Source organism: Sceloporus occidentalis, unplaced genomic scaffold (assembly GCF_023333645.1).
Source record: "Sceloporus occidentalis isolate IW3139 unplaced genomic scaffold, rSceOcc1.0.p SCAF_1, whole genome shotgun sequence".
In the NCBI taxonomy this organism is placed as follows: Eukaryota; Metazoa; Chordata; class Lepidosauria; order Squamata; family Phrynosomatidae; genus Sceloporus; species Sceloporus occidentalis.
This window is the reverse complement of record NW_028316981.1, coordinates 297,882,516-297,909,323: the sequence shown is the minus strand read 5'-3', so window position 1 is coordinate 297,909,323 and position 26,808 is coordinate 297,882,516. Positions and strand designations below refer to the sequence as shown.

Sequence of the window (26,808 nt, the reverse complement as noted above, 5' to 3'; positions counted from 1 at the left end):
TATTATTGTTGTTATCCCTTGGTATTGTCTTTGCAAGATCCCCCCACATGGACTTGCTTGCACATTTCTGGGTTCAGACAGTGGCATGCATTTTTTGCTGTTTTGTGGCCTTGCCTAGTAGCTTCTATCCTTGCAAATACTGCTATTATTATTGTTGTTATCCCTTGGTATTGTCTTTGCAAGATCCCCCCACATGGACTTGCTTGCACATTTCTGGGTTCAGACAGTGGCATGCATTTTTTGCTGTTTTGTGGCCTTGCCTAGTAGCTTCTATCCTTGCAAATACTGCTATTATTATTGTTGTTATCCCTTGGTATTGTCTTTGCAAGATCCCCCCACATGGACTTGCTTGCACATTTCTGGGTTCAGACAGTGGCATGCATTTTTTGCTGTTTTGTGGCCTTGCCTAGTAGCTTCTATCCTTGCAAATACTGCTATTATTATTGTTGTTATCCCTTGGTATTGTCTTTGCAAGATCCCCCCACATGGACTTGCTTGCACATTTCTGGGTTCAGACAGTGGCATGCATTTTTTGCTGTTTTGTGGCCTTGCCTAGTCGCTTCTTGCAAATATTGTTATTATTATGCGGCTCCGCCCCCGGAGGGTGGAAACTCCACCCCTGACATGTGGCCCTGCCTCCAGATAGTGGAAGCTCCGCCCTGGCATGCAGCTCCGCCCCAGAGGGTGGAAGCTCCACCCCCGTGTACAGCTCCGCCCCCGGAGGGTGGAAGCTCCACCCCCGGCTTCGGCCCCCCAGTTGTCTGAGGGACAGCAACCCGGCCCCCGGCTCAAAAAGGTTGCCTACCCCTGAACTAGAGCCTGCTGTGACACCTTTAATGACTTTTTTGCCGATAAAATCTCTCAGATAAGGACTGATCTTGATGCTGGGCTTGTCCCAGAACCACAAGAAGAGGTATTCAGTGTCTCTGGAAACAAGGTTATACTGGATTGCTTTGAATTTGTGAGTACCGAGGACGTGGACAAGCTCCTTGGCTGTGTGAGAAGGACAACCTGTCCTCTCGACCCTTGCCCATCTTGGTTGACTGCTCAGGGAGGGGATATAATAACATCTTCTCTACAGCTCATAATTAATACATCCCTTTGGGAGGGAAAATTTCCATCTGCCTTAAAACAGGCTATAGTGAAACCACTCTTGAAGAATCCCTCCCTAGATCCCCTGCAGACGAGCAACTATAGACCGGACTCTCTTTTACCATTCTTGGGCAAGGTGATCGAAAGGGCGGTAGCCTTCCAACTCCAAGTTGTCTTGGATGAAACCAATTATCTAGACCCATTTCAAACTGGCTTCCGAGCGGGATACGGAGTGGAGACTGCCATGGTCGCCTTAGTCGATGATCTCCATCTGAGCATCGAAAGGGGAAATGTGACCTTGTTGGTGCTCTTGGACATCTCAGCGGCCTTCGATACCATCGAACATGGTATCCTTCTGGAACGCCTGGGAGAGTTAGGTATCGGTGGCACTGCATGCCAGTGGCTCCGGTCCTACCTCTCAGGAAGATTCCAGATGGTGAGGCTGGGGGACTGCTGTTCTCGTAAAAGAGAGCTGACATCTGGCGTCCCTCAAGGCGCCATTCTGTCCCCCATGCTGTTTAACATTTACATGAAGCCGCTGGGAGAGATCATCCGGAACCATGGAGCTCGGTGTTATCAGTATGCTGATGACACCCAGATCTATCTCTCCATGTCTCCGACTGATACAGTGACTAAGGATGGCACCTCTCCTCTGGATGCCTGCCTGGAGTCAGTAATGGGATGGATGAGGGAAAACAAACTCAAGTTGAATCCAGAGAAAACAGAGGTACTCATCATAGGTTCCCCAAGTCCAGACAGGGAAATTTGCCATCCTGTCCTGGACGGGGTTACGCTCCCCCTAAAGGACGAAGTACGCAGTTTGGGAGTACTCCTTGACTCATCTCTACAGTTATCATCTCAAGTAGATGCGATGGCCAGGAGTGCTTGGTACCAGCTTCGTCCGATACGCCAACTGCGTCCCTGTCTGGACCGAAAGGACCTTGAAACAGTAGTACATACACTCTCGCTTAGATTTCTGTAATGCACTCTACATGGGGCTAACTTTGTACCAGGTTCAGAAGCTTCAATTAATTCAAAATGCAGCAGCCAGATTGGTCGCGAGAATCTTAAGGTCAGAACATATAACACCCGTTTTAAAATCTCTTCACTGGCTGCCAATTAGCTTCCGGGCTCAATAGAAAGTGTTGGTTATTACCTATAAAGCCCTATATGGCTTGGGCCCGAGTTACTTGAGGGAATGCCTCTCCCTACACAATCCGCCTCGCACCCTCAGAACTTTGGGGAAGTACATATTGGAGCACCCTAAGGTGAGACTAGAATCAGTTCACCAAAGATCCTTCACAGCGGTTGCTCCAAATTACTGGAATAAACTTCCGGAAGAGATTCGCCTTAGTTCCACCTTGGACGTGTTCAAAAAATCTTTGAAAACACATCTCTTCCGTTTAGCATACCCTCCTGACTCTTTTTGAGAAACCTACCTCCTCACAGAAGTTACTTAAAGATGCTGGATCACGATTAGATTAAGATATTTAAAACTGTTTATATGATGTTTTTAAGATGCCTATTTTTTTCTGTACTTATTTTATCCTGTATTGTAATGACTACTTGATGCTGTAAACCGCTTTGATCACCTTGGAAAGGCGGTATATAAATAAAGTTTTATTATTATTTATTATTTACTATCAGCAGCCGAAAAGAAAGAGAAGCTTCAATGGATGACAGATGAAACTCTTCAAGCAGTTAAGGACAGATGAGAAAGAAAAGTAAAAGGGGGCAGAATGCAATTGTTCACCGATTTGTATGCAGGGATGAAAAGAACTACTATAACAGAATATAAGATTATAACAGAACAAAATATAACTACTATAACAGAACAAAAAAGGGAGAACAAGAGACCTCTTCCACAAGATTTGAGAAATAAAAGGCAAATTTAAACCAAGATGGGGATGCCATAGGTTGGTAGACATGATTGTTGCTGGGTGCCTTATTCTGACCTCAGAATCCACAGCGGCAGCATACGCACCAGGTAGTTTAGTGGGATACCTGTGCAGACAACTACTATGGTGCTGGAATGGAGAGCCAGATAAGCGGGTCAGGACACTCTGGGCTGCCTTGGAATATGGAGTTAGGACCATAGAAAAGAGAATGCAGGTTTGTTCTGTGCTTTCCCAGAGGGTAAGACCAGGTCTAATGGTTTTAAATTACAGGAGGGTAGATTTTAACTGAACATTAGAAATAGCTTTTTGTCACTAAGAGCAGTTTGGCAGTGCAATTAATTCCTAGAGAGATGGTGGGGTCTCTTTCTCTGGATGTCTTCAAAAAGAGGCTGGGCAATCAAGCTGGATTTCTTGCACTGAACAGGGATTGGGCTCACTGCCCTATTGGGTCCCTTCTAACTCAATGATTCTATAAAGCAGCCCATAATTTCTGGGAAATTGTTGGTGACATGTATAGGCATAAGCTCCCTTCTTTATGTCTTTTAGATTATTGCACAAAGAGGCATTCAACAATTAAACCCCCATGCAACCAAGTCCATCAGCCAATTAGTGTTCAGGGGAAGATGAGGGCACCTGGACACTGCCCAGCTATGATTCTGTAGTAAGAAGAAGAAAAGGAGGACTCTCCTCCTGGATCTGTAGCATACTCATAATGGAGATCTAGGAAGGGGATGTCTTTTCTCTTCTCCCTACTGTGGAACTGCAGATGAATGCTGCTTAGGTCTTCTCTGTGCCTCCCCAGCTACCAGTTCATCATGAGGGGCACACATCACATGGACATAGTTGATTTCATTGGGGTAGACATGGAATGGTGATATGCTGAGAAAGCCTTATTCTCCACTAGGCACATGTAATATCACAGCCAGTCTGCCCTGGTCAATTATTCATAGTGGAATGAATGTTTTGTATTCACTAGGGTCCTAGCTATGGTGATCTCATGAAATTTAGTGGAAATCTGACATCTATTTCAACCATACATGTCTTTGCTCCCACTTCAGTTTCCACAGTCTAAATGTGGCTTCATCCATATGGAGCCATTTTATACTTGCTCTTCTCTTCATCATGTTGAACGTGCCCAACTCCTTCAACATTTCTTCATAGGTTTTGCTCTCCATACCTCTTATCATCCTAGTTGCACTTCTATGAACCCACTCAAATGTGTATACAGTAGGCCCTTAGTATCCACTGGAGTTTGGTTCCAGGAAACCCCCCTCCCCCTCAATGTGGATATCAAAATCCATGGATGCTCAAGTCACATTAAATGCAATGGCAAAAAGAAATGGTAAAGATAGTTCCTTGACATGAATGTCTAGTTGTAACCAACTGTGGGGTACAGTGCTCATCTCAGTTACTAACCTGAAGAGCCAGTGTTGTCAAAGACAACTCTGTGATTGTGTGGCTAATGTGACTATACAGGATGCAGTTACCTTCCCACCGAAGTGGTACCTATTTATTTATTTGCACTTTTACATGCTTTCAACCTGCTAGGTTGGCAGAAGCTGGGACTAGTGAAAGGAGCTCACCCCATCATTCAGCACTCAAACTACCAATGTTCCGCATCCCACATAGAGGTACTATCTATAAAGTTTTAAAACCATATAGTACCGAAGATGAAGGTCTAAAAGTACCTGGGATATTCCATTACTGACTGAACACTTCCTTGGAACCACATTTATGGTATTTCCCTGGTATATGATCAGGAGAAAATTGAGCTCCTCACAAGTGGCTTTTAAATAGATGGTGACTATGACCATCATTCAAAAAAGAAGTCTGGGCATATAGTTCTGTAATGTGAGTTGATTTTTTTTAAATTTTAGTCTGATAATCTAAATTGTAATTCTATGTTTAGATCTGTTGGGATTTTTATACTGAGTCTCTGGAGGATTACTTGCATGCAAATATATAGAAGTAGGATACAATTGCTGTGTGGATTAATAAACACAAATTCACACACAAAATTTGTTAGGAACTGAGGGTGCTATCCTTTTTTCCACCACAAAAATCACTCACAACAGCCAGACAGGTTAGATCTAGCATTGCAAAGACATGTGCTTTAAAGTAGATTTAGATTGCCTTAAAAAGGATTAGACACAGTCATGGAGGATTGATCTATCAGCAGCTATTAATCATGGCAGCTAAAAGGAAGCTCTGTATTCAGAGGCAACTGAAGTCTGAATACCACTTGCTGGGTGCAAACAAGAGCAGATAGTCTTCATATCCTGCTTTTGTGCTTCCTGGAAGCATTTGAATGGCCACAGTTGGAAACAGTTTGTTTGAAAAGATGGGACTTTTGGTCTGATATCCAGAAGGGCACTTCTTATTGTGCAGAATTGTCAGAATACAAACCAACAGTGTCAGACAGTTTGCTAGAAAGCCAGCAACACCACAGTGCTATATTTCAGCGTGTTAGATGGTCCCCAAGGATTCTTAATCTGGCAATTATGCACTGAGAATCAAGGGATCTTAAATGTATCTTTGTACTTAATGCCCATTTTTAAGCAAATGCAAACACAAGATGCCGAGGAAAGCTAGTAAATATTGAAATTGGAGCAGGCAGGGATTTTTAGTGATTCCTCTCCTGTTCTAGAACTACTGAAAACCCTTCACCTAAAGTTATAATTTGCACCAAAAAGAAATTGGCCATTGGCACCATGAAAGAAAAGCTGCCAAAAAAGAAAAGGTTAAACTGTTCTTTTCCTCTTGCCACAATTTCAATAATTTCAGGTATTTGATTTTTTTTAAAGCTTACCAATGTAACTGAACACAGACATCTACAGTCACATCTAGTTTGGTCTAAATTTCAGATTTCAGATATGGTAGCAGTCTGCAAATGAGTATTAATTTATTAGTAAGCACAGAACTTGTGTGGGGAGCATATAGACATTCACACAAGACAGTGCATTGTTCTTTCAAACCTAACCTTCCTAAATATATAAAGCTTAATCACAGCTGTAAAATGTCACACTACTGGGAAGGACACATTGCCCTCAGGAGATTTCTCTCTGGAACAGACTTTCTTAGCATCTAATGGAAAAAGGGAGCTCAAAACACACAGCTTTTCATTATGGAGAATCAAACCACAGAATGGACTCAAATATCAATACAGGTTCCTTCATTTGGGGTACAGCTTGTTCAGCAATGAAGGGTACATTTGATCGAGACCATAAACGGGAGATTACTTCTACTTTTAAAATCCACATAACTACAGTAATACTGGTGTTACAACTTTTTTGTGAAGCCTCGAGGTAAAAAATAAGGTATAATTTGGGACATGGTCATTTTAACGGAGTTTAAGAGTGTATCTATACTGCAGAATTAATGCAGTTTGGCACTGCTTTAACTGCTATGGCTCAGTGCTATGGAATTCTAGGGTTTGTAATGTTGTGAGGTATTTAGGTGCTGTGCAGACCGGCACTTTGGGCCGGCCTAGGGGCCGAGTCGGGGCATAGTGTCTACATGACGCACGCCATGGTTCTGCCCCAGGGTGCTGTGATGTCATGCGTCGCACCACATGGCACAGGGCATCACAGCGTTTCTCCGGCACTGGGTCCGCACAACGCAGTGCCGAAGGAGCATCATAGAGCCACGGTGACACAGCTATCACGACCTTTTGAGCACTGGAAAGGCCAGATTGGGGCCGTGGCGTGTGGTTGCTGTGGCCCCAATCTGGCTGAAGAAGGGGCAACTGGAGGCCGCCCCTTCAGGGCTGTTTGCACAGCCCCTAAGTCTTCTCCATCAGAAAGCTCTGGTGCCACAACAAACTACAAATCCCAGGATCCCACAGGATGGAGACATGACAATTAAAGGAAGGTCAAACTGCATTAATGTGTAGCAGTAGTTCTAGTTGATTTTTTAAAATAAAACTGGTTGAATTTGATAAATTGAGTGAGATCATAAAATGGTGGGGGATCCCCTTTCAGCCCAAGGGTTAAATTCTATCTCATTGGGCTGCATTCCAGTAGTAGATGAGGCCTAAGGCAGAAACTGAAAAACACCAGCATGATTTAGCTTAAACCTCTTATTGCCAGTAACTAACCGCATCTCATTCTTTTGGAATGGGGGAAAATGGTACAAATGCTAAGTCATAATAGTATCACGGGGGAGGGAACACATCCATCTGGGAAAGGCCAGATTTACCTTCAGCTCCCTACATTTCCCACCCTACAAGAGAGGGACGATGTACAAAACAAGTTATTTTTGTCATATTTTTATATTTATATTTTCAGACACAAACAATGATGCAGGTCATTTTTCATTGAGTTTAATGGCCACTGATCTGAACAAGTTTGGATTCCATAAGTCACAAAAATGTATCTCAGTTGGGGGACCTTCTTTTTCAGCTGCCTAATATTGAGTTTTATTTACTTTGTGACACCACACTTGCAATGTTTCCAGAAGTTTCCATGTTAATTTCAATAAAGTAATCTGAGGCACACACCTTCCCTTAGGGATGCAGATTTGCTGCCTGAACTGGAACCTATGCAAGTGTGTGATCAGTGTGCAGAATGGAGCACACAATTGGGGGTATGCAGAGAGTCACAGTGATTTGTATACTTGACATTATAGTACTACTGGATTCAAAATTGTCTTATGGCTAGGAACTAAAGAATCACACTTCTCTATGTGTGTTCCAACCCAACATTTCATTGACTAGTCCCTCCTTCCCTCATTGTATATTACTGCATGGCAGGGAGTTGGACCTGATGGTCCTTGAAGTCTCTTCCAACTCTGTGATTCATCACCATCTGATCTTTTGAAGCCATGGTTAAAAACCCTTAGTTCCTACTCAATGAGCAGCCCATTACCGTTTCCTCTGCTCTTTCTTTCCTTCCCTGCTGTATTATTTTCCCTTCTTTTACTAGTGGCACAATAATTAAATGCTGGTACTGCAATCACAAAGTTGTGAGTTTGATCCCAGGTCTCCAAGGTTGACTCAACCTTCCATCCTTTCGTAGGCTAATAAAATGAATACCCAGCTTGCTGGGGACAATTGGCTTACAGACTGTAAACAGCTTACAGAGTGCTGAGTTCACTATTAAGTGGTATAGAAATGTAAATACTATTGCTATTGCTTCTTTCCCTCCTTCCATCACAAAACCATTCCCTCTGCTTACTATCTTTCCCCCTGTCCTTACTAGGCAACAGGGCCACCTCTTGTCTTCTAACTCTGAAGGGTTTGCAGAGGAAAGCATCAGCTCCAACCACTGAGAAGCTCTCTGGAGATATAGCCATCCCGGGCCTGACTATAGCATCTCTCAGGAAGATTAGTAAAGTCTGTTACATAGAGACTGAAATTAGTACTGCAGGCTACAAACTGATTTGAATTATCTAAAAGTCATTATTCAGTTGTAAAAACAAACCAGTTCCACAGCTACACACCCTAGAATCATATCCATACTATATCAAGCATCCATACCATTTTTCAGATTATGTTTTATGGTCTTGGAGTTATGATGGAGGCAGACTAAACACACATGCATTCCCTTTTTTTGTTATTGTTAGAGACTAAAGGTTAAAATTAGCAGCTCTATGAAATGCACACATGCACAATACTCTATCAAGTCTGTCCTGTATTTCTGACTGTTATACAAGATTGATGGGGTTGTTCTTATTTATATAATGCCATAAAGATAATCTAATTTCTTAGCACATATATTGTGCTAATCAGGAGGACTGGTGGACAAGGGGCTTGAGGCTGTGGGGTTTTATGAACATTTAGATTCGTTTGGATCTGTTGATATGCAATGAAGTACTGCAGTGAAATTACTTTGCAAATCTTGACTCCACCATTTGTGCAATACTTTGCATTGCATTCATTAAAGGCATTTTTCAAGGGCTGGGAGCCATTTTTTTAATTGAAGGGCTGACTACAGGGCTTTTCCCCCCAAGAACTGAAACAAACTCATGACTACTGAAATAGTTAAAAATATCTAATTAAGCTACATGTAAACATAAGAGGAGCATATCTCTTCCTCCCTCTCTCTCCACTATAATAACCAGTGCTACAAAACAAATGTTTTGATGTTACCATTCTGCAAGCTCTTTCAGCCTCACAACTGGCAGATAATGCAATGAAGGAGAAACGGAGAAAGTTGCAACATGGTGATATGATGTCCAAGCATGGAGCTGCTGTTTTTGAAAGTGGTTCCTGTAACAGCCGATTACAGGAGCCCTGGTGGCGCAGTGGTTAAATGCCTGTACTGCAGCCACTCACTCAAAACCATAAGGTTGCGAGTTTAATACCAGCAAAAGGGCTCAAGCTCAACTCAGCCAAGCATCCTTCCAAGGTCGCTAAAATGAGTATCCAGATTGTTGGGGGCAATTAGCTTACAGTTGTAAACCGCTTAGACACTGCTAGTTCAGTATGAAGTGGTATATACATGAAGCTGTTTGATTACAGCTCATAATCCAGCCCAAATTAAGGGTTCTTATATGGGGGACAAAATACTCACTGCCTGGCCAAAATCCTAAATCTACAAAGACAGATATTAAACAAAGTCATAAACGATGTGGTTGTGCCAATTAAGTAATGGAAATTCTCTCACCATATATCCTCATCCTTGCATTTAAGACTTTTTAATCAGATCCTACTCTGGAATGAATTTTTTGGGAAGGCTATTTAGCATCTATCAGGAGCAGGGTCTTTTCTATAATGTTCTCTAACTGTCTCCTGAGGGAGCCTTCCTGCTGTTCTCCTTATAACATGCCAACTGAAGAGCGCTAATGGCTGCCACCTTTGCTCTATGCAAAGCAATCTTATAGTACTTTTGAGACTTACTGAAAGAAGTTGGTAGCATAAACTTTCATAGACTGGGTTCATGTCTACATCAGCAAAAATAATCTGACTGCAGTTCAGAATATTCTGTCTTGGACCTGGCCCACATTCACCTTATTAGAACCACACCTACTCTTAAAATACTGCACTGAAACTGAAATGATGTCTACACATTTCCCCTGCCCAAATTGGCACCACTTTTTACCACCTTCTTGGGGCACTGCCACTGTCTTCCCAGGCAAGCTGTGTCAGGGATGATGGGAGTTGTAGCTCTTCACCTCTGGCTCTAACTCACCACCTTGTTATGCACCGGCGCTGACCAGTTTTGGCCAGTGGTTAAAGCTTTGCTCAAAAGCAGCAGAGTTTCAGAGAATAGGCTGAAGACCCTGACAAACTCTCCAAGCCTTCTCACTCTTCTTCCACAGAAGTCTTCACACTTCTCCAGGATCCTGCTGGCTCTTGTATCTTCCTCAAGACACCAGACAACTCAGTAGTCTTATATAAAAGATCTACTTTATTCTACTATATACAAATACTAATGCCCTACAAATCACAATCTCTACAATCTCCAAACTACTCACAAAACCCAACAACTACCCACAAAATACATTGGGAATCAAAGCAATTATTATAGTCATAGTAAAACACCACCCACTTAGCCAGTTTCCACCCAGTGGGCGTGTACATCCATTTTGATTGGTTCTCATGGTTCAACCCATAATTAATGATTTCATCATTTCACCTTGTCCACTTAATGATTCTCAGGTGTTTTCAATTATACACTCTACATTTCTGTCCTTGGCATTTAGGACTGCTAATTACATTACCTTTTACACCTGTGTGGCTTCTCAATTGCTTTTGCTTAGTCATAGTGACTCTCACATACATGTTTTATTTCTATCACTGTATATCCCATGTTGCTTTTTCCTTAACAAGCTGCTCCCCAGAAGAACCCTGCTGGCAAAGTCACTTCCTCCGAGGTCACAGTGAGTTGCCCAGCCATGCTATCAACAGTGAGGTGCTACCCTAATCAGCCTCCATTGTTGATCTCATGGCTGGATGCTCATGCTCACCTCAGAGGAAATGACTTCTGGCAGCCCCAAAGAGAAAGAAACTTTATTTTTCAGTGTGGCTGAAAAGTAGATGGAAGCCCTGGTGCTCAGCACGTGGCGCTGAACATTTTTAAAAAACAACAACAGTCCTGATTTAAGGTAATCATACCATAAATTAATTCAAAAGCTCAAAAAAAAAATACTTTGTAGCAATGTGGTGGCATATACTACCAAGGCATAGCCAAACTGCACAATGTTAACACTTTGATCACATTTTAACCATAAGGACTCCATCCTATGGAAACCTGGATTTTGTAGATTGTAACAATTAGAATTTTCTGCCAAACTGCTATAAAGCTATAGTTCATGGAAGTGCACTGGAGAATTCTAAGTTTTTCACCAAACGAAAAATCTACGAATCCATAGGATGGAGGCATGGCAGTTAGATCAAAGTGCTATTACTGTGTTTTGTTGACACATTCAAGCTTATTATCTTTCATCAGGATTAAATTTCCTAAGAGTTTATTTAAATCTGCCCAAATATTTAGAGCCAAGTAAAGGAAGAAATAAATGGAGATTTTCACATGGGCAAAAGTGATGGGAGCATAGTGGGATGCTCCCATCACTATCATACAATTTTGCAAAAATTATCAGATGACAGCGTGTGACATTGCAATAATCACATCATTATCCCGTGAATAAAGAGGAATTCTTTCCTGTGAATGAAGTGATGCTGGAATTCCTCTTTATTCATGGGATGCGATTATCGAAACATCATACAAAGTAGTCTAATAATCTTCATGCAATTGCGCGATAGAGACGGGAGAATCCCATTATGTTTCCATCACTTTTGCCCGTGTGAACATCTCCAATGTCACTGTTATACTACTCAGAAGGTTCTTATTTGGGGAGTGATGAGTGGGAGAAATGCTGAAAATGCACTTAAAATACCAGTGCATTTAAGGCAAATCAGACCAGATTGTGAAGGAATACACATGACTCTGAGTTCATCAAAGAATGGGCCTGAACAGAACACTTTTTGTTTGTTTGAAAATATCCATAGAATTCAAGAGAGAAAGATGCAAAGAGGTGCATATAAAAGATGCATATATGACGGGAACCAATTATTTCCTTGACTACTCAGAAACAACAGATCTCTTGGGATTAATCCTCCTAAGGAAGCCTGCTGACATTGGTGAATGTAGAGTCATGCCCCAAACTTCTAATTAACAGTGAATCAATTCTATCAGCAAAACATAAGCTGACATGTGAATTCATTCTTCTTCTCACCAACAGCCAACTTGTGGTTTACTCCCCACCCCCTACCCCCAAGACAATTAGCAAAGCACTTCAGACACTGAATAGATCTATTCATTTGTACAAATTATTCTCTGGCAGCAGCCTTTTTATTTTCTTTCCTTTCTCCTCTGATGCATTTAAGAAGACACAAAAGCCTGCCTGTCATCAATCCTCCTTGGCTGGTTTCAAAAAAGACAAGTGGGGCACACACCATTGAACATGTAACATTTTTGCCTTCTCTTTCAGTGATCTTACTGAAGCGCTTAACACTCCCCCCCCCCCCGCTTGATTCCCCAATCTCTTGATTGTATGATCCCAATTAAAAAAAAATAATGTTAGACACTTTCTCTGTGTGTATGGGGTGGGCTGGGTGGGAAAGAGGGGAAATCAAGGATGAACAAAACAGAAGAATCTGGCATGAAAATCACAGCTCAGCTCATGGGCATTCTAGTTTTCTTGCCTCCTGTGTATTTTTTCTACGCAATCAAAGCAAAATGCTGAAGGGTTGCCTCAGAGAAATATCAATTCACTGAGAAATGGTGTCTGACTGATCTGCATGTAAAAGAGAAAAAATCTGCATCTGATGCGAAGTAATTTACATTGCTTTAGTGTAATTAAATTTTCTTTCGCCAAGAAAAGTTATATAGCAAGAAGCTCTTCTCCCTTGCATTACTGATCTGTGTTGCAGAACTGCTTTTTGCCAGTGACAATCTGTGATCCCAAGAAACAATGTGCTCCTGGGTCTAACCAGCCCTGCTGGAATGTTTGTTAAATTAGTTAAATTTCCCTCAGCTTTTAAATGAGAAGGAAAAACAAGCCATGGGTGGCCTGCTAACCTCAAAAGACCAAGTAGCCAAGGTTATAAAATCATCCTAGCTCAGAATACTCGGTCAAAAATAAAAGCAGCATTTATTAAATTCTACCCCCCAAACTAGTAACAGAGCTAGCATTAAGAATTTTGAAAAGCAAAGCCTAAGCTAATTTCCTGTAAGAGTTTAGAATTATTTAATAAAAAGTGGACTGTGTCTGAACTTTAACTGAAAAACAATTTTTAGTAAACCAGATATGTCAAGAGCTATTTTTACTTGGGGATGCCCTAACTTTTTACAGGCATTGTACTCTATAATACATACAGACTTAGGCCTGGTACACACTGCCAGGAAGTGGTGTCCTGGTGGCAATAGTAGGGCTTGGGAGTGCGCACCAACCGCACGCTTCTGAGCCCTACTACATGCGGGCGGCACCACTATTGCATAGTACCACCCACATGGGGGGCATATTGATGACGTCTGGGTGTCTTAGCATCCACACGTCTATTCCAGGAAGCGGTGTCCTAAGGGCTGCAACGCAGCTCTTACTGCGTTGCAAAAAGGACCTGCTCTAAGTAGCTCCTTTTTTGCTGCGCAGCGGTGCCTTGCCATTTGGTTGCCGTAGCAATGCTATACAGCAAAAAGGGGCGGCATTTTACTGCCTGTCTGTACTGCTCCTTAGTTGTGCATCAATTTTGTTATGCCTATTCAAAACATACACTTATGACAAACATGATCTCTTTCCTCCAAATGATAGTTTTATAGTATTGGCTGAGCCTTCCTTATTCAAAATGCCTGCAACCAGAAGTGTTTTAGACTTTGGAATTTGGGGTTGTTTTTTTTTAATATTTGCATTTACATAATGAGATATCTTGGAGATGGGACCCAAGTCTAAACATGAAATTAATGTATGTTTTGTATGCACCTTATACACATAGGCTGAAGGAAATTTTATAAACAATATTTTAAATAATTTTCTGCATGAAACCAGGCTTTTGGACACTGAACCATCAGAAAACAATAGTGTCACTATCTGAGCTACTCATGTGGACAATTCTGGATTTTATAATATTTTAGATTTCAGAATTCTAGAAAACGGAGACTCAACCTGTATGAAGAATGAACAGACTTTCACCACTTGCGATGTGACATGTGTTCCCTAGCTGCTCTGTTTCAAAGCTGCAGGTGGGGGCAGTGTGCCCACAACTAGTATGCCCTTTTCAGGGAAAGTAATAAACATGTGCACCTTCCTGAGATCCTAAGGAGATAGGAAAACATGCATATCATCTGATCTAAAAAGTACATAATCTCTTCTGTGCAGCCTCTTTTGCTACTTGTGAGAAATTGCAATACAACTGGGCACTGTGTATTAAAAAAAGAATCTGTCTCTTTCAAAGTCAAGGGGTATATGAAATATGCAAATATACAAGTGTACATTCAGACACATCAAGCTGCTCCATTCCTCAACAAAGCTATGGAGAAGATGTTTTAGGTATTCACAGCCAGATTCTGTAGGCTAAAACTAAACAAGTGGTCCACAACACAATGCAGAAATAATCCAGTTTGAAGCCAGTGGTCTCAAACTGGATTATTTCTGCAGTGTGTTTTGGACCACAGTCAATATTAAGCTACATAGTTGGAAATTAACTATGGAGGTGGAGCTAAAAAAGAAAAAAAAACAGTCTGAGTCACTCTTATCCTAAATGCTTTGGATCAGAAGTGTTTAGGATTTTTTAAAATTTTTATTTTGGAATATCTGTATTTGCATATACATACATAATGAGAAATCTTGGAGATAGAATCCAAGTCAAAACACAAAATTCATTTATGTTTCATGTATACCTTATACACACAGCCTGAAGATAACTTTATACAATACTTGTGTGCATTAAAAAGTATTTGTACATTGAAACATCAGAAAGCAAAAGAATTACTTTCTCAGTCATCCATGAAAAAACTTTTGGTTTTTGAAATATTTCAGATTTCATAATTCACTACATGATCAAAGAATGAATGAATTTTAAACCTGCTTTTCTCACATGGGACCCAAAGCAACTCCCATCTATCAACTCCCATCATAAAGCAAAGTACAGCTAAAAATTATTATATAAAAATGTAAGTGTTAAATAAACTCTTATTAAACAGCATTAACTTAAATCATTTGAAATATAACAGTGAGAGGAAAAGCACACAACACAGACCCCATTCATAGCAGACCCTTCTGTAACACCAGTTAATCACTAAAAGCTATTCTAAATAATAATTTTAAAAGTTTGTCTGCTAGAGAAAGGACAGAAGGAAGCAACATTGGCACGGTACAGACTGCCAACAAGTGGCGTACCAGCACTGGTATTAGGTTTAGGGAGCGTGCACCATGTACACGCTCCCTAACACTAATACATGCCGGCGGCGCAATAATGGCGGTGTCCTGTGTACATGGGCGCTGCCATTATGACATCATACATGCACCATGTCCAAACAGCGTGCGGCGGACGTGACATCTTCACGCCGCCCCACGCCGCTTATGGGGGCCTGGCTGCAGTGCCAAAAGGAGCTCTGAAACAGCTTCTTCTGGGAGTGCGTCTTGTTCCCGCAGCCACCAAACGGGTGCAGGAACGATGCCAGGGAGAAAGGGGCCAAGTGGCCCCTTTCTCCCATGGCTCTGGCTCCCAGGGTGTCCAAGGGCATGAAGTGCTGGATTGGGGTCTCTGGGCTGCCGGTATGGCTGTGCTGGCCCCAATCCTCCGCAGAAAGGGGCGGCTGAGGACCGCCCCTTTTCCGCGGTCTGTACTGGGCTATAGTTTCTTGCGGGAGAGAATTCCACAGCATGGGAGGACCTACTGAGAACACATGGATGCCATCCACTTTAATACATTTCAGTCTTTATATGTGATGCTTCCCTCCCCCCAGATCATAAGAGGTGATCTCTGAGGAAAATGTCATTGGTAATACCCCTGAGGAAAATGTCATGACTAACAGAGCCACCTAACAGACCAGAAAACTTTCGTTTCCCATTTCTGTGGCATCTCAGAAAAGTTGCATTTTATTACTATAATTATTTATTATCACTAGCTGATGAACATATGTGAGTAGGCATGTGTAAGTTTCAGGCACTTTCTCTGTGCCATTTTGCTAATGGTCTGCCTTGTTGAACCAGTAACCATCATAAATTATAATGTATTCTCCCAACTTGCTATAGAATTTGCAATTATTCAGCAGTAGCTTGAGGTTAAAATATACTGGATAATCTAACAAACTGGGTGCTTAAAAGAAGTTATTGCTGTTTCCATGCTAATTCTTGGGAAATGCTGTACAGATGGTTTTGGAGAACAGTTAACTCATCTCTGTCCTTCTGAGCACAGTCCCCTTTCAAGGCCAAGGCTGTGTCCTTTTAGCTCCAGGGCCCTGAAATATGGGCACCAAACAGCATGAAGAACAGTAAATCAACTCCCCACGCATGTGCTATCAGGACATTAGAGACAACAACAGCAACAAAAGATTGCCAGCTGCAGCAGCAGCAGCAGTAGCTAACTCCATCAGAAATTCAGCCTCACCATTTTTTCCTGGTAGAATTAAAAGATATCGCCATGTTAGTATGTAGAATCAGTATGTAGAGAGATCTTGTAGATCCTTTGAGACTAACTAATGGTTAATGTTGAGCCAACTTCTTTCTTTAGTTATCTCAAAGATCTCTACGCCCCCCCCCCCCCCTGTTTTTTGTGTTATCAGGATTGGAAATCATACACAAAGAGCATTTTTTGTTGTTTTGAGGCACTTTATCCAGATGCATGGAAGAAGTTTCCACAACATACTCTATCGGTATTCAGATAAATAATAAAATAAAACTTGTTATTTTTACCCCGCTTTTTGTTAAAAGCGGCTTACAATATTAAAATAATACAACAATATATACAAATATCCCCCCCCCCCCAAAAAAAGAATTAAACAGTTTAAGGTTAAAATTGCATAAAACAATTAAAATAATAACGGTGGGCAGTCATCACATTTATGTGGGGGGTCATTACATGGCCGAGTAGTTTATTCTGGGAAGGCCTGCCGGAAGAGATCCATTTTAACAGCTTTCTTGAAGTTATCTAGATTGGTAATTTGATGGATTTCATCCGGCAGGCCATTCCTCAGGCTGGGAGCAGTTGCAGAAAAGGTCCTCTGGGAGGTCGCAGTCAATTTGGTCTTTATAGGCTGCAATAAGTTCCTCCCAGAGGACCTGAGAGCATAGGGCAGATTGTATGGAAGTAGGTGATCCCTTAAATAAGTTGGGCCCAAGCCATGTAGGTCTTTAAAGATGATAACCAACACCTTGTACTATGCCCCAAAACTAATAGGTAGCCAGTGGGATGACTTTAGTATTGGTTTTATGTGATCACTCCTAGTTGTTTCGGTAATCAAACTGGCCGCCATATTCTGTATCAATTGCAGTTTTCGGACTAGGCACAAGGGTAGCCCCATGTAGAGTGCATTGCAAAAACCAAGTCTTAAAGTTACCAGTGCGTGTACTACAGTTTCAAGGTCCCCTGGTTACAAGAAAGGGCACAGCTAGCGTATCAGCCCTTGACCATCACATTCACTGGATTTGACATTTGAAGCAACGGATCAAGAAGCACCCCTAGACTATGAACACAATCCTTCGAGGAGAGCGCGAACCCCTCTAGGACTGGAGGTTGTCACCCAATACCTGGTTTAGGGGCTTGAGCTTGTTTTCCCTCATCCAGTCCATTACTGCTTCAGGAGACTGATTAAGGGGAGAGATGCCATCTGCTGTCGTCACTGATGCCCGACACATGGAGAAATACATTTGGGTGTCATCAGCGTACTGATAACACCCTGCCCCCTGTTTATGGATGATTTCTCCCAGCGGCTTCATATAGATGTTAAATAGCATTGGGGACATGATGGTGCCTTAAGTGATGCTACAATTAAGCTCTGTCTTTGAGGAGCAACTGTCCTTGAGCATCACCCTCTGGAACCTTCCCGAGAGGAAGGAGCGCAATGCCTCCAGTTCCTAGCCCTCTCAGGCGCTCTAAGAGAATGCTGTGATCTATTGTATCAAATGCCACTGAAAGGTCTAGAAGCACCAACAGGGTCATACTTCCTCTGTTGATGCCTAGACAAAGGTAATTAATTAAGGTGACCATAGCAGTCTCCACCCCATATCCCATCCTGAAGCCAGTTTGAAATGTATCAAGAAAATCGGCTTCATCCAAGACCACTTAGAGCTGAAGAGCGACAGCCCTCTCAATGACCTTGCTCAAAAATGGCAGATGGGATACAGGCCTGTAATTTTTCATGTCCAAGGGGTCAAGGGAAGGTTTTTTCAGGAGTGGTCTAATGATCGCTTCCTTAAGAAAAGGTGATACATAACCTTCCCTAAGGGATTAACTGATGACACATCTCAGAAGTGCAATCAAGGCATCACCCCCCTGAACGGCCAACCATGATGGGCAGGGATTGAAAGGTATGTCATTCATCTTCTTCACCTTTCCAAGGATCTTGTCCACGTCATCAGTACTCATGAGCTTGAACTGATCCAGTCTAATCTCATAAACAGTTTTACTGGACACCTCATCAGTTGATTTTGCTCTAACCCTGGCATCCAAGTGGGCTCTTATTTGAGAGATTGTATCTGCAAAGTAGTTGTTAAATGCATCACAGCAGGCTGTTGTAGGGTTGAGTAGAGGTTTTTGGGGTAGATGGCATCACTGTCAGTTCCCTCACCACCCTAAACAGTTCTGACAGATGTGACTTTGCAGATGCAATATGCATGGAGGAGGAGGATCTCCTCGTTGCTTTTATTGCCTCTCTATATGAATAAAGAAAATTCTTATGATGAGTTCTGTCAGATAAGACTCCAGTTTTCTGCCATTTGTGCTCTAGTCATTGTCCTGCCCGCTTCATATTCTTCAGCTCTCTGGTATACCAGGGCTTCCGATTAGAAGCAGGTTGGAAAGGACACTTGGAAGTGATTGTGTCGATAGCCCTAGTAAGGTTGGTGTTCCATGTATTTACCAAGGCTTCAACAGAATCACCGGCATTATTAACCAGAAGGCATCCAACTCCATCCTGGCCTCAGAGGGGGAGAGAGGGTAGGCCAATGCCATCAGGCCTATCCTTAAGATACAGATCCCTCCATCTGTCCATCTGCCATGGTCCAGGACTCAGAAGGAGAGAAGAATGCTGGACCTGATCCCCTTCCCCTCAACCATTCCCTTCTCCTTCTGCGTCGTGTCTTCTTAGATTGTAAGCATGAAGGCAGGGAACTTGGTGCTCTTGGACATCTCAGCGGCTTTCGATACCATAGACCATGGTATCCTTCTGGGACGCCTGGCAGAGGTGGGAATCGGGGGCACTGCACTCCAGTGGTTCCGCTCCTACCTCTCCGGGAGGTCCCAGATGGTGCAGCTGGGAGACGTGTGTTCCGACGAGAGGCCCCTTAAAACGGGGGTCCCTCAAGGAGCCATTCTGTCTCCCATGCTATTTAACATTTACATGAAACCGCTGGGAGAGATCATCCGGAGACATGGGGCGCGGGGTTATCAGTACGCTGATGACACCCAAATCATTTTCTCTATGTCTCCGACTGATGCAGTGACTGGGGATGGCGTCTCTCCTCTCGTGGCCTGTCAAGAGTCAGTAATGGGCTGGATGAGGGAAAACCGACTCAAGCTGAATCCAGAGAAAACGGAGGTACTAGTGATAGGTTCTCCTGGCCCAGGAATGGCGGTGGTTCCACCTGTCCTGAACGGGGTCACGCTCCCTGTGAAGGACTCCGTGCGCAGTCTGGGGGTGCTTCTGGACTCGTCGCTTCACCTGACTGCTCAGGTGAGTGCGACGGTCAAGAGCACCTGTTATCAGCTTCGGCTGATTCGCCAGCTGCGCCCATACCTGGCCCAGAGGGACCTAGAAACGGTTGTACACGCTCTGGTAACTTCAAGATTGGATTTCTGCAATGTACTCTACATGGGGCAACCCTTATACCAAACTCGGAAGCTGCAAATGGTGCAGAACATGGCAGCCCGGCTGGTCACTGGTGCTCCCAGGACCAGCCATATAACACCGGTTCTAAAAGATCTCCATTGGCTGCCCATTTGCTTCCGAGCCCAATATAAGGTGTTGGTAATTACCTATAAAGCCCTAAATGGCTTGGGCCCAGGATACCTAAAGGACCGCCTCTCCCCGTACATTCCGCCTCACACCCTCAGAACGTCTGGGCAGCAGCTGCTGAAGGTGCCTGGGGCTAGGTTGGCCTCCACTACTCGGAGGACGTTCTCCATAGCTGCCCCAGCCCTTTGGAATGCGCTGCCCACAGAGCTCCGCTCGTCTACTACCCTGGCCCAATTTAGGAAGGATCTTAAAACCTTCCTATTCCAACAGGCATTCCCCGAATAAATATCCTGTGGGCCTCCCTCCTCTTCCGTGGCCAAGAGGTTGGGCTATGGGGTTTTTGTTTGTTGTTTGTTTTTAACCATGTAACTATGTATTTTTGTACATTTTATTTTGCTGTAAGCCGCCCTGATCGTAGGAAGGGCGGCATATAAATAAAAATTTTATTATTATTATTATTAATTAAATGATTTTATGTACAGTGCTGTGTAAATTTACAGCGCTATATAAATAAAGCTTAATAATAATAATAACCATTAAACCCTCTAGGGCTTTCTGGAATCCGAGCGGTTCCATTAGCCTTCGAGGGCAGACTATTCTAATAGTCCTCCACCCCCGAGGGAGCAGACAATGGCTCTTAGTTCTGCCCTGACCAGGAAATGATCTGTCCATGACAATGTGGCGGTATCAACTCTGCAAAATGTACTTAGGATTGTACTGGAATGTTTTAATAGAAAGCTGCAAATGATATGTGTATACCAATATGTTATTTTGCGGCAGCTTCTTCCATGCATCTGGATAAAAAGCCTCACAATAAATATAGTCTGCCCTTCCTTCATGTGGGGGATCTGTTCCGGACCCCCCCCCCCATAAAGGGAATTTCGCCTATGCTCGAGCCCCATTTAAATGAATGGGGCTTGTGCACATGGCAGGATGCACCACCCCTTCTCCCAGCACAGCTTTCAGCATATGCTGAAAGCAGCCTAAGGCGCACCTGTGTATAATAATAATACTAATAGTTTTTATTATATTTCCTGCCTCTCCCTGCGGATTGAGGTGGGATTACATCAATAAAAATAGAATTACAGTTCCATATAAAATACAGTCCATAAAATCACAGCATTGCAATAACATCAATAAAAATCACTATATCAACATCTAGTCTAATAGACATGCTCAGAGTGGGGTGTTCCTTTATGGTTGTCTACAGAAGATCGGGGGGATAGGCCTGCCAGAAGAGATGTGTCTTGAGTGCCTTCTTAAAGGCATTTAAGGTAGTGATAAGTCGGATCTCTTCCAGTAAGCTATTCCACAATTTAGGGGCCATGACGGTAAATGCTTTGTGGGAAGTTGATATTAGTCTGGTCTTTGGATTGTCTAATAAATTCTTCCCGGATGTTCTGAGAGTGCGGGGCAGATTGTGTAGGGAGAGGTGTTCCTTCAAGTAACTCGGGGCTTTATCAGTCCACCCTTGCCTTACGCGGGGGATCCGTTCTGGACCCTGCCGTGTAAGGCGAATTCTGCCTATGCTCGAGCCCCATTGGAAACAATGGGGCTCGTGTGCAGCAGCGCGGTGGCACGCGCCGCTCCATGGGCACATGCGCCCATTCATTTGAATGGGATGTGCTGCCCCTTGAGTCCCCCGCACGTCCCGCGTCTTGAGCACATAGGCTCAAGAGCGCGTAAAACGCGCCCGCGTATAACGTGGGCACGCTGTATAGGGCTTTAAAGCCCATACAGGGCTTTAAAGGTGATAACCAACACTTTGTACTGTGCCTGGAAGCTAATCAGCAGCCAGTGAAGAGATTTTAGTACTGGTGTTATATATGGTCTGACTTAGGTGTTCTTGTGACCAATCTGGCTGGTGGGGAGATGCTGAAATTGAACACTGTTCTGCTACCTCTTGAACTTTTCATTTATTTTCTAGCTTTCACTACAACTTAACTAGCTTGTTATGGAAGCTTTGACTATAAATGCAAGGAAGACAGCTTTTGGTCAAAGAAACATTTTCTATTTTTAGCAAATGATTTCAATTATTCAAGTACCTTGAATAGCCAATGATAATCCTGTTAGAGAATAAAACCTGGAATAAAATGTCCAGATGTGGAGAAAGTGAGAAAGGTAACTATGGCCGGTTACAGACCGGCACTTTAGTGCCTGACGAGCACGCACTAGGGTTACAAAAGGGCGGTGCTTCCGCACTGCCCTAACCCTAGTGTGTGCTTGTCACGAACTAAACGGCGGCGGCCCTTCCATACGGCCGCCGCCATGAGGACGTCACAGCCGCGCTGCCTCTAGACGGGGCGGCGCGGACGTGACGTCCTTGCTCCGCGCCAGGGCGCTTAGTGCGCCTTGAACACGGAGCAGGAAGGAGCTCAATTTCGGAGCTCCCTCCTAGTTTAGTCCGCTGGGCGCAGCCTTCAGACGGCTGCGCCCAGCGGCCCCTTTCTCTTCTCCCCGCCGCCGTGGGGTGTCCTTGGGGCTTGAAGCCCCAGGGACACCCCTTTTCAGGCTGCGGGGAAGCGGCGTTTTGCTGCTTCCCCGCAGCCTGAAAAGCGGCGAATCAGGGCCTCAGTGGCTGCCGTTCTGGCCACTGAGGCCCCGATACTCTGGGGAAAGGGGCGGGTCCAGACTGCCCCAAATGGGCGGTCTATAACCCGCCTATGGGTCATTTGCAGCCTGATAACCAAGAATCTGGTTGCAGCTGGTACAGGACATGTGATATATCCGCACGGTCATCATGTGCCGGAAAGCACTGTGAAGTGTTGAAAAACTAATGTAAATATGCTTGGTCATCTTGGTTGGGGGATAACAATTAAGATGACACAGCAGGAAGAGGCTGGGCTTAGGTGCCACATAAAAAGTCCAAGCCTCATTGTACAGTGTGGGGTTTGTGGATATCTAGCTTTGGATTTTGGTTTCTGTATATAGCAACTGGAAGATTAAAGAGCCTCTTTGAAGAGACACTTGTTTCAGTGTGCTTTCTCAGCATCTAGAGGGAAGGAGGAGATTCCAGATCAGTCATACAGCTCTGTGACAGTCTGCTTGGTGGTTCTTCTGGCAAGAAGCTTCTGCGTAAATCCACTCAGCACATTTCAACAAATCCCACATAAAAACTGTTCTCTGATTCCCTAGTGGGAAAAGATGGTTATTTTCATTCTCTTTGTCTAAAAGAATAGAATCACAACTCCTGGTGTAGGTAATCCATAGATCCTCTTTTAATTAGTCTACTTTAAATTCCAAACTTCCTATTTTTGAAACAAATTTAATAGCTTGTTACTAAAAATGATTTGTATAGGTGGGAGGTGCTGCATCAGAAATTACTAGACACATTGTATCTCACTGACCTTTTGTGAAGGGCCATATAAAATGGGTTTTAGTTCCAAATGACTGCTTCCACTATCTGCAATTGCAAGGATTTGGTAGACTTTCAATGAAGGCTATGCCATGGCTGACACAAAACATAAACAATACCATAGTGGGTGTTCTCATGAGGAAAAAGAATGTGGAACAGCAGAGATTACAGTTCAGTCTTTCAACAAGCAAAACTCTTTGTTGTTTACAAAAGATATTTGGTTAGAAAAGGTATCTTTGGTGATGCTGTTGTTGTTGCTTAGAAAAGGTATCTTTGGCCCAGTACAGACCACCCAAAAAGGGCAGTCTACCGGCATCTAGTTTTCCGCCGGGGGGAAAACGCAGCAGACAAACCGCGCGGTTTCCTGCCGGCGGAAAAAGAACCCGCAAAAAGTGAGTTCTTTTTGCAGCACATTCGCAATGTCAGTATCGTGCTGTGATGTGTGGACGCTAAGCGTCCATCACATCAAAATGGCAGCACCCAGCTGTACAGGGCGCCGCCATTTTGACGTACAGAATACATGCTAGGGTTGTGAGGCGTCTATAAGCGACGCACCGAGGCAACCCTAGCACATCATCAAGATGTGCGTCGAGGCCTGTCTGTACTGGGCCTTTGACACCTTCTCTGTCAAATGGTGTATTCAGAAATTTTAATACAAAGACAAAAGAGAGTATACAAACCACAACAGTTTGATTGTTTTGCACTAATAACAGTGGGCAACTGGTTCGACACTTAATATCTGCAATCACTGTTCACTGGAAGAACCTCTAAAACAGAATCGTAGAATCACAGAATCATAGAGTTGGAAGAGAACTCAAGGACCATCCAGTTCAACCCCCATGCCATGCAGGAAGACACAATCAAAACACTCCCCACAGACAGCCATCCAGCTTCTGTTTAAAAATCTCCCAAAAAACCGAGATTCTACCACTCTCCAACGGAGTGCGTTCCACTGTCGAACAGCTCTTACTGTCAGGAAGTTCTCCCTAATGTTTTGGTGGAATCTCTTTTCCTGTAGTTTGAACCCATTGCTCCATGTTTCAGTCTCTGGAGCAGAGGAAAACCATCTTGCTCCATCTTCAATATGACATCACTTCATATTTAAACATGGCTATCATGTCAACTTTTAACCTACTCTCCAGGCTAAACATACCCAGCTTCCTAAGCCTCTCCTTATAGGGCATGATTTCAATTTCCAGACCTTTCACCATTTTGGTCACCCTACTCTGGACACTCTCCAGATTCCACATCCTTGAATTGTGGTGCTCAGAATTGGATACAATAGTCCAGGTGAGGCCTGACCAAAGCAGAATAGAGTTGTACTATTACTTCCCTTGATTTAGACACTATATTCCTATTGATGCAGCCTAGAATTGCATTGGCCTTCTTAGTTGCTGCATCACATTACTGACTCATGTTCATCCTATAGTCCAGTAAGATTCCTAGATCACTTTTGCATGTACATCCTATATCTGTGCATTTCATTTTTACTGCCCACGTGTAGCATCTCCCTGGTCTATATTTCTCTTTGGGTGGGATTCATAGTTGGATTTAAGCCAAAACGTTTCCTGTCCGGTTTCACCAGCATGGTGTAGTGGTCTGAATTTTGGACTAAGATACTGGGAGACCAGGGTTGGAAACCCCACTCAGACATGGAAACCTACTGGGTGACCTTGGGCAAGTCACAGTTTCAGCCCCAGAGGAAGGCAAGGGCAAACCCCCTCTGAACAAATTCTGCCAAGAAAACCCTGTGAAATATTTTTCTTAGGGTCATAATAAATCAGAAATGACGTGAAGACACACAACAACATTTCCTCTTACATGTTTTCCTTTTTTGCTCCATTTCATAAAAGGCTGCATTGTGGCCTATGATTTAACCAGAACAGTGTTTTAAAGATGCTAAAAGTTCCAGCCCCAGAGTCAGGTACTTACATAATCATCATGACTGATTCCTTGTTTCTGAACAGACGTTTTCACCTCCAGGGCAAATTTCTCAAACTCAGGTTTCACTGTTCTCAGTAATGTGATTGTCTGGAGGGATGAGTATGCTTGCTTTGCTTCGAGGTCATATTTGTCTCCTCTTTTCCATGAACCATTTCCTAAGGGAGAAATAAAAATCATTATAATTCCAAGCCAATTATCATAAACAACCCATTTTCTTTTGCTGCTGCTATTTCCCATGTGTTTTGTTTACCATAATGGCAAAATTCACGTAAACTGAAGCACTTGCAAGATTTCAAATGAGAGTCACACTGCAGTGGACAGATCTTAGGCGTGTTACAGACCACCCCTTTGGGGCGGCCTGTAGGCGCACCTTTCCCCGCCGGATCAGGGCCTCAGCGGCCAGAGCAGCAGCCGCTGAAGCCCCGATCCGCCACTTTCCGGGCTGCGGGGAAGCGGCAAAAGGCCCCTTCCCCGCAGCCTGGAAAGGGGTGTCCTTGGGGCTTCAAGCCCCAAGGACACCCCGCGGTGGCGGGGAGAAGGAGAAAGGGGCCGTTTGGCCCCTTTCTCCTTTGGTCCGCTGGGCGCAGCCGTCTGAAGGCTGCGCCCAGCGGACCAAACCAGGAAGGAGCTCCGAAATGGAGCTCCTTCCGGGGTCACGGAAAGGGCGCCCTAGGCACCCTGCCGCGACCCCAGTACGTCACAATCGCGCCGCCTCATTTGGAGGCGGCGCGGTCATCACGTATCGATGACGGCGGCCGCGTCGAACGGCCGCCGCCATTTTGTGCGCGCACAGCGCGCACTAGGGTTAGGGCGGTGCAGAAGCACCGCCCCGCCTTAACCCTAGTACGTGCTCCATGCGTACTTTTAAGCCCGTCTGTAATGGGCCTTAGTAACCTACTTAACTGTAGATGGATTTTATCCTATGTGATTTAACTAATGATTTAAAAAAAACAGAAGAGTTTATGCATATATTTTTTTAGAAAAAGGAAATACATTGTGTTCAAGGGAGAGATATATCACCAAAGCATGAAATCTTTGCAGGAAATTCAGAACAAAAATTATAAAACAAATGAAAATTTAACCGTCTCTTGGGACCAAGAAAACATTTCTATGAAAAATTAGTAATATTATGTCCATTGTATTATTAAGTGCCAAGGCACAAGTGTTGGAACCTCCTCCTTAGCAATCTGATTTTCTAAATTTGGAAATAAACACATACACAAAAAGAGAAAACAGGAGAAACACTGCCCCCAAAATGGATATCTATTTATAACTGTATATTTTGGAAAGATGATAACAAACTGGCTTAATCTGAAAACAAATGTTGTTATGCATCGTCAGCTTCAATTTATGGAAAATCTATGAACAAGAGACCTCTGTTATTAACAGCCTTCCTCAGGTCTTG

At 43.5% G+C, this 26,808-nt stretch overlaps 1 protein-coding gene across 2 annotated transcripts in view; it reads right to left on the bottom strand.

Annotated features, from left to right (window-relative positions):
- Positions 1–26,808, bottom strand: part of LOC149324130 (atrial natriuretic peptide receptor 3-like) — an 81,723-nt gene that overhangs the window by 36,145 nt on the left and 18,770 nt on the right. For both annotated transcript variants that reach the window (XM_089496806.1, XM_089496810.1), the window contains exon 3: positions 25,392–25,558. In XM_089496806.1, coding sequence (XP_089352932.1) covers positions 25,392–25,558 — 167 coding nt within the window. The remainder of the gene's footprint in view (positions 1–25,391; positions 25,559–26,808) is intronic.